This window comes from Pleurodeles waltl, chromosome 9 (genome assembly GCF_031143425.1).
Source record: "Pleurodeles waltl isolate 20211129_DDA chromosome 9, aPleWal1.hap1.20221129, whole genome shotgun sequence".
In the NCBI taxonomy this organism is placed as follows: Eukaryota; Metazoa; Chordata; class Amphibia; order Caudata; family Salamandridae; genus Pleurodeles; species Pleurodeles waltl.
In genome coordinates this window covers 232048658-232060230 of record NC_090448.1, presented here as the reverse complement: position 1 = coordinate 232060230, position 11573 = coordinate 232048658, and the positions used below count along the sequence as shown (strand labels likewise).

The window sequence follows — 11573 nt, the reverse complement described above, 5'->3', positions numbered from 1 at the left end:
GTGAAGGCATAACCTGGAATGAAATGAATAAGACTTCCACACTAACTGGTGGATGTCCAAGAGACAATTTGCAAACTTTTAAGGAGAAAAAAGAGAATTCAAAATAAAAAAAGGAAAAACAGTCACATAACAAGATCATATGACGCAATATGCTGCCAGGGAAAAAACGGTGAACTGTTATCCGAAGCTTACGAAAGGAGTCAGAATTTCTATCCCACAAGAACTAAAGGAGTACATATTTTCTGCGTTGTGATAAGCATCTCTGAGTGTATGTACTTCCATTGCTCAAATGTTAGTTGAACTAGCTATGTAAATGCAAGCCAATGCTTTTATAGAGTGTGTGTTCCTTCCCTTTAGTAGACTCTCCTGCACACTCTGAAGGAGACACTTGGGGCGTTCCTGAACAGGACAGCAAGCTAGACACTACTCAGAGAGCGTGACTCTTAGTTTCTTTTATTATTTTGTCCCAACCCCTTTCCCTCCTAGGACCATGCCTTATTTGAGGTTATCACTCCTTAGTCAGGTGTTGTGTTGGGAGAGAGTAGGGTCCAATATCGTCTCTGTGCACAAGTTCTCCAGGTGATTGTCCTGACATCCCTAGAGTTTGAAAAGAGTTTGAAAAGCGATGGTTGAAATAAATCGAAGAGGTATCTAGTAGCTTTATATTGTCTTATGCTAAAACTAGGAGGGTCCTAAAGTACATAAGGTGGCCCAAGGCAAGGGGGGTGGGCTGATCCAAGTTGCAAGCTTTATTAAAGGGTGGCTACCTTTAAATACATGAATTCCCAGGTTTGTGGGCAGCAGACTGATTCTTATGCAGTGGAGATCATACCTTCCATTTATGAGCTGCTATTAGGAGAGAATGCCAGGGCTCTCTTTTTGAGAGTGGTTGAGCCTAGTTACTACAAAAAAGGAGAAATTTAAGACCCTACAGCTGCCTTTAAGATATGAGTAGAAGTCAAGAAGAAGATCAGCTTTGAGACATTTAATTTTTATACCACCATGTGGCGGTCTCTGCTTCTACTGATGACTTTTCATGACGCATATTGTTCTAGGTGGGAAGCTAAAGCGATATGGATATTAGGTGACATTTTGATAATAACCAGTTTATGTCATTTGGTGACCAACAACTAGAATTTAGTCTTGAAACAAGAGTTTTTGCAAACACTTATAGTTTAGGGTCTTCCTGCACAGAAAATGTGGCAGAGCTATCAGGTTCGATAAGGAAACCCTACTTGAGCTACCCTGCAGAACCACAGTCTGTAGAAGCTGGATCTCGGGCTGGATCTCAAGCTGTTTCTCGAGATCATAGTTCGATGCCCTATGATCTCGAGAAGCAGTCAGTCAATTGGCTGAGAAGGGTTGGTGCCACAGACAGTAGCTTTTTAAAGTCCCCAGAGCTTGGCCACAGGTTATTACTGTCTACAGGATTTCAATCACAGCATTTTAAAACATATTTAACTATTACTACACCCTGTTTAAAATAGAGAGCTGGGGTGGGATGCCAGCATCTTTTGCCCACATTTTCAGAGTCTGGAAGCAGACCCAGTCCATAGGTTTTTTGAGCTGCAAGGCCCTAGACTCATATAAGCAAGCGGTACCCCATTTTCTGCAGAATGTTTTGCTCATTGATATGGCCTTGTCCCCCCCATTAATGCCTTTTTGAAAATATGATAATGCAGGTGGAAGTTATGGGCAATGTTTTGTCTTTATTGCAATGGCAGTAGCTCGCATCTGCATCACATCAACATGGCTTAATTCACATCCCCCTACATTCCAACAGTGGTTGGCTAGGCTACTCTCAAAGTTTCATCTAGAGAGCAGCCTATATCTTTAAAAGGGCAAAAGGGCCAAGAAGGGGGGGATCTGGGCTCCTTTGAAGGAGTGGTCTTGAGGTGGCCTCAGTTAGTTGGAAATGCATTCATATTAACCGCTATGATTTGTATGCTCTGTTCTATAATTTGTGTCTAATTGGTTTAAGAAGATGGCCTAATGTTAATGTGGGGTCGGCTTGGTCAGTGATGAAAGGATAAAGCATGTTTATATTTTAATGGGCTGTAGATTAGGATTTTTTATAATGATTCTATTGAGTATGATGAAGGGCTTTAGTCAGCGCTGGTGCAGCTAGGCTTCCCTTGCTACCAATCATAGTGGACGGCCCCTTGGCCTTGCCCGGGCCGCATGTGCTGTGGCCACCACCTTCTAACCCTGGATGGCCTTTGTCTGCTCCCTCATATCCATGCAGTGAGGGAATCCCAGGGACACTACCTGAGCAGCTATTGTTCTTTTTAGGCTAATGTGCTGTCCATCTGGCTGAGCTCTCTCCACCACAGCCGCAGCCGAGAAATACACGGCTGCAACTCCCGCTCTGAAGGTGTGGGTGGGTCAACATTGCCCTGCAGCCCTCTTATGTGCCACACAGCCCGCCACCTGGGTGCCTGATTGGCCTGTTTAAAGCACGCCGGCCAATCAGCGAACCCAGAATTTGCAGGCTTATGCCTCCTGAGGGCATTGGTCGCACCCTCAGCAGGCATTCGTCGCGGGCCCTAACTGGTCCCCTGTGCAACCCAGCCCGCATTCTAATGCTATGCATGCTGAAATGAATTATTGAGGACTTCATTTATGGAAAAGTGCAATTACAAGATTTAATAAAAGAAAAAGAAAGAGACAAAAAAGTAAATATGCACATCTACTAATCAGAAATAAAATAAAATATCCAGTATGTAGTGTTTGCAACTTTTTCAAAAGGTAGGGCCACCATTCACTACATAAAGACTCATGAGTGATGGAATTTCACCTGGAGTGATTACTGCGGGGCGAACTCCATCATCCGCAATTCTGAGCGTCTACGGGCCAGGAATTACTGGGTCCACTAACCCTGGACGTATTAACTGGGGCCCGGGAACACCTCACCCTCTCATATGTTGCAGGAGTAGCAGTCAGGTACACAGCCCGGCCATCTCAAAACCCCTGCTGCACGTGGGGAAGATAACATTCACAGCTGATTTCACTCCTTCCAACCCATCTCTCCACTTCTCAATCTCTGTCCCAGGACCTCCCACCTGCCATTCCTCTACACTCACCAACTCTTCCGCCGACACGTTCCACCTGCTCTGAATAGGTGAAAAATGCCAGCGAGTGTCTCTACGTAATCTGGAAAAACTTCATGTAAAAGGATACACAATTACTGGGTCCTGCAAATATCTCCGATTACAGGTGTAAACGTTATAGTCGCTGGATTTTGGGGCGGCAATGCCACCTCCCAGTTTATCGTGAGCAAGTGCCGGAATACCCATAAAAAGAGCTTTAGGATGTTGTTTGGGATTCTTTAACAATAATATTGTTTTCCTACCCATAACGGGGTAAGTGCACAAGACAAAGCGCATTTATAAATGATGTAGATCGTACAAGGTAAAAATACCTACCTATCACTATTTTCTCAATGGTGTACTTCGCAAAAGATACAAATAATTAATCCTTGGGGTACCTCAGAATATATTTTGTAATATGTATATTGCAACCCACTAGCAGACTGAATTAATATTTATTTTTCTTAATCGTGAAACATATTTTTTTTAACAACCTGTACCATTGTCCTTCGGGATTCTTTCTTGATGCTTGTCATTTTCACATGTTCTCCCCTTGCATTATACCGAGTTAAAAGAGTTAAGCCGAATTAAATACATGGTTGTCTGCGGAATGTTTCAATTGAAGCAAAAAGTCTCTTGAAGATGACTAAACTACAGGAAAGACTTTAAAGGGAATTGTCAATGAAAGACTGGCAGGAGGCAGGCATCAGTGCATATTGTAATTAGCAGTGATTGATGGGCCATTGCCTCTGGTTCCGAGTTAAGTAAACACTTCATGCTGTTGGTCAGATTAGGCTGAACACGTCAGATCCCTGCACTCTCCGACCCGCGCCAGAGGTCGGTCCCACAGAGTACAACAGATGCTGTTCGCGCTGCGCCGCATTGGGTCAGTGTGTCCTCCCCCTGTTTTATTTCTTCTGTGGTTTGTTCTTAAGTGTCCTCGTGAGTTCTGAAAGAATGGCTCCTCTGTAGGAATCCGAAGGCCATTTCTTAGGAGTCTGAAAGTTAATGTCCTGCGGGGTGAATTACATGGAGAGAAAAAAGGGAGCTTTAAATGAAAGCTATCCAGTCTTTTACTCCAAGCTCCCCCCATGAACTAGTCAACATTCCAAATTAGCCCTCCTCCTTTTAACCTTTGAGTCTCCGCGCTCATTCCTTTAAAGAAAAGTCACTTCAGATTTATTTCACTCCCATGCTCTGGCTCTGTTTTTACGGTTATATGTCATGCATGTTCTTGCAAGATCCTGTGCGGTGGCTCCATCGAATAAATGCATTTTTAGTATTGCCAAAACATTTACTTGCCGGCCAGTTTCACATGATATTAGATATGTACTTAAATACCTCTGAACTCAGAATTGCAAACAGGGCATTAGTACACAGCCTGCAGTAACTCCAGCACGAGAGTCGCTAAGTCGGTTGAACTCATAGCAGTTTTGCATGATTAAACACAGTCTTTGGGAGTACAACAGCTGCAGTTTTAAATACATTATTGCCATGCTGCACTCTAAGGTGAGAAAATAATAATTATGAATACATCACAATAATATTCACATTATTTATTGTTGTTGAGTTTCAGCAGTTCTTCAACGATCATTAACCTGGCAGGTCTTTTTTTTTTTTTTAGCGGACCTCCTCCACCTCCAATCTACAGTTTACAGACTTTACAAAGGAATTTAAATCTGAGGGTGCTTGGGATGACACCCTGGGGGGGGGGGGGGTTGGGGTTACAGAAGGGGTAGCCAGAGCTCCTACCCCTGGGCTTTACACTTTTTGAGGCCATGGGCTCTGTTAGACCTGATAGCCTTAGGGTGGTGATCCCCCAAGTGTTTGCCTGCCTCCCTCCATTTTTCTAACCATGTTTTTGCTGGTCTTATGACTCTGCACACTTTACAAATGCTGGCCAGTGCTAAAGTGCATGTGCTCGCTCCCCTAAACATGGTAACCTTGGTTCCTACCCAGTTGGTCTATTTAATTTACTTGTAAGTCCCTAGTAAAGTGCGCTAGAGGTGTACAGGGCCTCTAAGTTAAATGCTTCTAGTGGGCCTGCAGCACTGATTGTGCCACCCACATAAGTAGCCCTTGTGTCTCAGGCATTCCATTGCAAGGCCTGTGTGTGCAGTTTCACTGCCACTTTGGCTTGGCATTTAAAATTACTTGTCAAGCCCTGAACTCCCCTTTCTTCTACATATTAGTCTCTCCTAATGTAGGCCCTAGGTAACCCACAGGGCAGTGTGCTATGTAGGTAAAAGGCAGGACATGTACTTATGTGTTTTACATTTCCTGGTAGTGAAAAACTCACAAGTTTGTTTTCCAATACTGTGAGGCCTGCTCCTCTCATAGACTAGCATTAGAACTGCCCTCATGTACTTTTAAGTGGTGGATTCTGATCTGGAAGGAGTATCCCTGTCATGTTTAGTATTGCCAGAATGGTAATTGACAATCCTGCTTATTGGTGAGGTTTGATTTTAATATAGCTATTCTCGAAATGCCACTTTTAGAAAGTGGACATTTCTCTACACTTACTGCCATCCTTTCCTTACAGCTTGTCTCCAATCCAAGTCTGGTCTGTGCTGGTTGACAGCCCCCTTTGTACATTCTACCAGACAGCCATAAACACAGGACACTCAGTCACATTTGCATTCATCTGTATACTGAATGGATCTCCCTGGGCAGTGAGGGTGAAGGGGCTCTTTGTTACATTTCAAAGACTAGTGGCCTGCCCTCACACAAAGGACTGATAACTCCCCACAGGGATCCTGGAAGACAGGCAGGACTGGACTGAAAGAGAAACTTGTGCACTTCAAAGCCACTCTTTAAAGTTTCCTCCACTTCAAAGGCATTTTGGGGTACATAAACTGGGACTCTGACCCCACCAAATCAGACAATTCCGAACCTACACCTGGACTATGTCAGAAAGACTGCCTGGCTGCCCAAAGGACGCATCTGGACTGCCTTGTTGAAGGACGTCTTTCCTGCTTGTTGCCTTACTGCCTGGTGCTTCTGATTCTGCTGGAAGGACTCTGCCTTCCTCCAAAAGTGCTCTCCAAGGGCTTGGATTGAGCTTGCCTCCTGTTTCTGAAGTCTCAGGGCCAACAAAGACTTCACCCCTTCAGGAAATCCTCATGCGTTGGAAAATCGATGCAATACCTGCAGAAATTGATGCAGCACCTGCATCTCGGCTGGTTTATCGCTGCACCACCAACTGGAACGATAAAGCGCTGGATTCATAACGGGAAATCTGATACAGGACCTGCCTTGCAGCTGAAAATCACCGCAAGGCCTTTGGGATTGACACAGCACCTGCTCTATTCTACCAGTGCACCCAGGATTTTCAATGCATCGTCCCTGGGAGTCAAAATATCCCTGCATCGCAGTGAAAAACCAAGGCGGTGCTCCTGGAAATTAATGCATCACCTTGCGGCGTGGAAAGAAACTACACATCGGCTGTGCCGTGCTGGAAAATCTGACCCAGCACCTTATTTTTCAATGCACCTCCTCCTCTGAGGCCCATGTGTGTCATTATTTTTGACTCATCCCAGGTACTGTGTGTTACAAAGATACAACTACTGATTCTTAAGGATTGAGAGTCTCTTAAACCTTTAAAAAGTGGTATCTCAACTTGTGCATATTGGATTTTCATTGGTTTGAACTTATTTTATTCAGATATTATCTATGTTTCTAAACCTGTGTGGTGTATTTTGTGGTGATTTCACTGTGTTACTGTATGAGGTATTGCACAAATACTTTACACATTGCCTTCTAAGTTAAGCATGCCTGCTCTGTGCCAAGCTACCAGAGGGTGAGCACAGGATAATTTGGGTTGTGTTGTGACTTACCCTGACTAGGATTGTGGTCCCTACTTGGACAGTGTGCATACCTCTGCCAACTAGAGACCCAATTCCTAGCAGGCTCCTGTTCCAACATGTATAAAAACATAATGTGGCATTCTCACTAGCTGGGACCACAGACAGAGCACCCATTGCCCTGCAAACATAGTTTATTAATTATGAGCTGCTCTGTGAATGAGAAACCAAAGGCCCTGACATGACAGAGCTGGGCTCCTATCGAGCATGTACTGCAAGTGTTGTTGTTGGCCACAAACATACCATTGCGTCCATCATCAATGCATATTCTGTAATATTCATTAACTCCAGAAAACAGCAGATGCTGGCTTCTATGCAAGCCTGATCCTACACCAAATCCAGTTCATATGTTGTGGGCAATCACTATATTCAGTTGTTGATGGGTGCATGGGTGTCTTGAATTGGTATGGATGCAAACTGCTATTTGAGTCACTAACATTGATGACATTGAGAATTAAATGTGATGAAATCCATTTAAGAAAAAAGTGTTGAAAGTTACTAGTGTTTTGTCACTAATTAGAGAGGGAGAATCAGATTGGGGTTCGCTTACCCAGAACATACACATCATACATTTAGTGATATATAAAGGGGACAGAAACTTAGGCCCATTTTTCGGAAAAGTTAGAGTCGCCTTTGCGCCATTATTTGTGATGCAAAAGCAGCGCTAACCTAGTGCCATATATATATATTTTGTTGCTAGACATCCTAGCGATAATATTCTAGACTTTGCGTCAGTTTTTGGGAGTGCCAACCTTGCATCGTTTAACAACAATGATATGCAAGGTAGGCATTCCCTCCCAAAAAATTACGCTAGCCCACTAGTGCCATATTTACAACCTGATGCAAAAATACGCACACAAAGGACCCAATCAAAGAAATGATGCTAAGTTCGATTAGCGTCAAAATTTGAACACCTGGTCAGACCAGGCCTTGAAATGAGGCCCACACACTACTCCATAAGGGAAACAAACAGAAGGACCTTTGGCAAGCAACTGGACAACATGAACCTGTTACTGCTCCAGCTTGGCACATGCCGAAGATGACAGCAATGACAAGTGCTACCAGCACCACTGCAGCAACCCCAATCACCACCACAGCAGCCACAAAGGCAGCACAGAATGTGGGAGAGGATATTTTGCCAGCGCACAACCATCCGTGCCTTAAGGGAAGAAGAGGTGATCAGACTCTACCATCTGAAGCGAGAATCTATTGTATGCCTGCTGCAAAAGATAGCGCCAGACATCACTGCAAGAGTGGAAAGTCAAACAACAATTCCACCCATGACCAAACTCCTGGCTAGCCTCCATATGCTGACAACCGGATCTTTCCAGACTACTGCAGCACAAGTGGGTGGGATCTCCCAGCCAACCTTCTCTGCTTTCCTTCTGAAGGTCCTGGATGCCATCATCCACCTCACACCCCATGACATCCGGTTCCCCAACACCCAGCAACTGCAGCAGGAGACCAAGCAAGGTTTCTACCAAATAGCTGGGTTCCCGCATGTGCTGGGTGCAATGGACTGCACCGTTGTCCACATTGTGCTTCCTCTTGCTACCAAACACCTCTACAGGAACCACAAACATACCCACTCCATCAATCTGCAGGCCATTGTGGACCACTGTGGGATTTTCACTAACATCCTAGCTAAATATCTAGGCAGCGTCCATGATGCCTACATATTCCGGCACTCTACCATCAACTTGCAGTTCCAGGATGGTCAATATGGCAATGGGCTACTCATAGGTAAGCCACTATACTAATCATTACACAGACAACACACCACACTTGTGGGACAAACAAAACATACACCACACTAAACAGGGATACACAGATTTTCAAACAACAACAGATATGTCACATGCCACACTACACCGCATTCAATGCACATTGCACACACATGCACCCACATGTACAAATTCCTGGCACCACCTGACGGACACACTATGTAAATGACTGGTGGAGCTATGTCTCCTTACATACAAAAGTTGGGCACAAACTTCTACTAGTGTCCACAGGTTGACAATAAAATACATATCCCTCACACATAACAATTACCAAGGAATAGCTGTGTGTGAATTGCATTGGCAATGCCAACATAAAACAATTCACATATACCACATTTATCATGGTGTAGAAACCTCAGGCAGCACTAATATCAAATGCTATCCGAGTGTTGCCATCATCATCTACATATCAACAAAACATACCAGACATATCCATTGTGTTCACCTTTCCCTTGTCTGGTGTATAGTGCAGCACACATAGAAATACCACATCACCAGCTATGCAAGATCATGTGTAGGAATGGACACCTCAAAGCACACCAAAAATCATACACAGTAATCCCACATCTCCCTACCATGACACAAGGATAACAACAGTGGACTGTGGCAGCTGGACTACTGGTAATGTATTGGAGGCCAGAAATGCATGTGAATGAGGAGACAAGGAACTAAGCAGATATGTTCCCATGTTGCAGGGCACTGCAGAAAACCACATCATGCCCTATTCTGTCACACAGGTGTCTGAAAACTCCTGCATACATTACAAAACATACCATATAACTGTGCCACACTGTGCATATGAACCTCATGCACATACGTATGCCAGCCAGCTATTGGCAACAACAACCTTGTGCAAGGGAGGTATTCTAAGAGCAAAGGGGTAGGATCCACGTGCAACACACAGGGCCCAGCACCTGTTTCATGACACGCAACACACAAAATAGGTAAAATTCCCAGGACATCACTCTTCTGCAGGTCTAAAGTGAATGGACTAAGGGCCAGGAAAGTGATCCAGCATCTATAAAAGCAGCACTGTACTTGTGGCCCCCTACATCCGCCAAGTGGGAGCTGTATACAATACAGTGTCAAGATAATGGATGCCATTGAAGGACTCTGTAGCAGTAGTTACAACATTTCTGACCAAAACCTTCCCTGTTCATAGGGGCCCATTAAATCAATGGTGTGCTCCCTTCTAACGCCTGCTCTGTGCAGGTGTGAAAAGTATCTGCTAAAAATGATGCAAGTGTACCACTGCATGCGTAGTGCCACATGGAGACATGGCGTGCAGAGTTTGTCCTTGTAGGGCTACCATAGCGTCAATCTGAATTATATTATTGTGGTGCAAGGAGGTGGTGGGTCCCACTAACATTTGGACACAGCCTCAAATATGGACAACACCACACATATTTGGCACGGTGGGACTATCAGCCCAGAATTTAATTGATAATCTCCAGGTCCCTGAGGCACAATCCATGGTAAGAACATGCACCACCACACATCAATGCAACCATTCATCCAAACAGAAACACACAAAATACCAGATGGAAGTCTGAATCACCACTTAACTTAAAACTAATATGTGCCTTGACACATAGTAAATAACAAATATGCATGACTGACACATGTTTTCACATTCTCTTGCAGCGGACCAAGGTTACAGCATTGAGCCATGGGTCATGACCCCTTGTGGCAACCCAACTACGGAGGCAGAGCAGGCGTACAACGAAGGCCACAGAAAGACAATGAATGTGGTGGAGAGGACATTTGGACTCCTAAAATCAAGGTTCAGGTGCCTGGCTGTGACAGGAGGAAGCCTGTTATATTTACCACTCCTTGTCTGCAAGATCATCCTTGTGTGTGCCATATTACATGACATTTGTATAGGCACCAGTGTCCCCTGGGATGAACTGGTAGATGTCACCAGCGTGGAGGATGACGACAATGATGCACTACAGGAGGAGGGGGAACAACAAAACACTGCTGCCAGATTATGCAGGAGACAACAAATTGTACTGAACGTCTTCATGTAGACACTGTACAACAAGATTCACCATCTAAATATCACCATTAAATTTAAACCACTTTAAACCAGAGTGTCTGTGGCGTACTCATTATCACCATCACATTCCCTTTGTAAATTGCCCATATCTCAGACAACATGAGAACACCACAACAGTTGTGAAAAATGTTGGAACATAGGTTGAGATTTATGAGGGTCAAGCAAATCTATGCACAATATCAGCATCACATTTCTAATTCTCGTGTGGCCCTCCAATGCTTATATCCACACACTAGAAATACAAAATGGCGCAATGCATGCATCGCACCACTTTCTACTCCTTGCGCCGCATCATGCCTGTGCTGGGCAAAATGTATGCAAGGGGACATACACACGATAGGTGGGGTGCCAAAATGGGATAGTTTAAAGTAATAGACTAAACTGCATCATATCTCTTGTGGGAACTTGTAACGCCTGCACTGAGCAGGTGTGAAAAGGTGGCACACCATTGGCATCAATGGGCCACTATGTAGTGGTCAGGGTTAGGGCCAAAAGTTTGGCCCTAAGCCTAGCCAGTATATCAATAGCTTGAAATACCTTGAGCGCTATTGGCCCCAACCCTACAGCATGGTGTGTTTTTTCTGAAATACGGCACACACATGATGGCAGTTGAGCGCACTGAGGGCTGCAAGACAAGTGGGACAGCAATGGGTACAGCTCCACTTTTCTCACGTATGCCCCATAGCCATGATTGATTAACAAAGTGGGAGCATGCACTACCACATGAATGTGTGGGTGGAATGTAGCAAAGTCTGTAGCACTTACAATTTACATTGAC

At 44.4% G+C, this 11573-nt stretch overlaps 1 protein-coding gene across 1 annotated transcript; it reads left to right on the top strand.

Annotated features, from left to right (window-relative positions):
- Window positions 1-8070: 8070 nt before the first annotated feature.
- On the top strand, window positions 8071-10766 carry LOC138259615 (putative nuclease HARBI1). The gene is made up of 2 exons (XM_069207455.1): window positions 8071-8695; window positions 10381-10766. Exons 1-2 carry the CDS (start codon window positions 8071-8073, stop codon window positions 10764-10766), a joined length of 1011 nt encoding a protein of 336 aa, XP_069063556.1.
- Window positions 10767-11573: the final 807 nt, after the last annotated feature.

Coding starts and splice junctions, on each gene's coding strand:
- LOC138259615 (XM_069207455.1), top strand. CDS start 8,071: ATGTGGGAGAGGATATTTTGCCAGCGCACAACCATCCGTGCCTTAAGG. Junction 8,696..10,380: donor TGGCAATGGGCTACTCATAG/GTAAGCCACTAT, acceptor ATTCTCTTGCAG/CGGACCAAGGTTACAGCATT.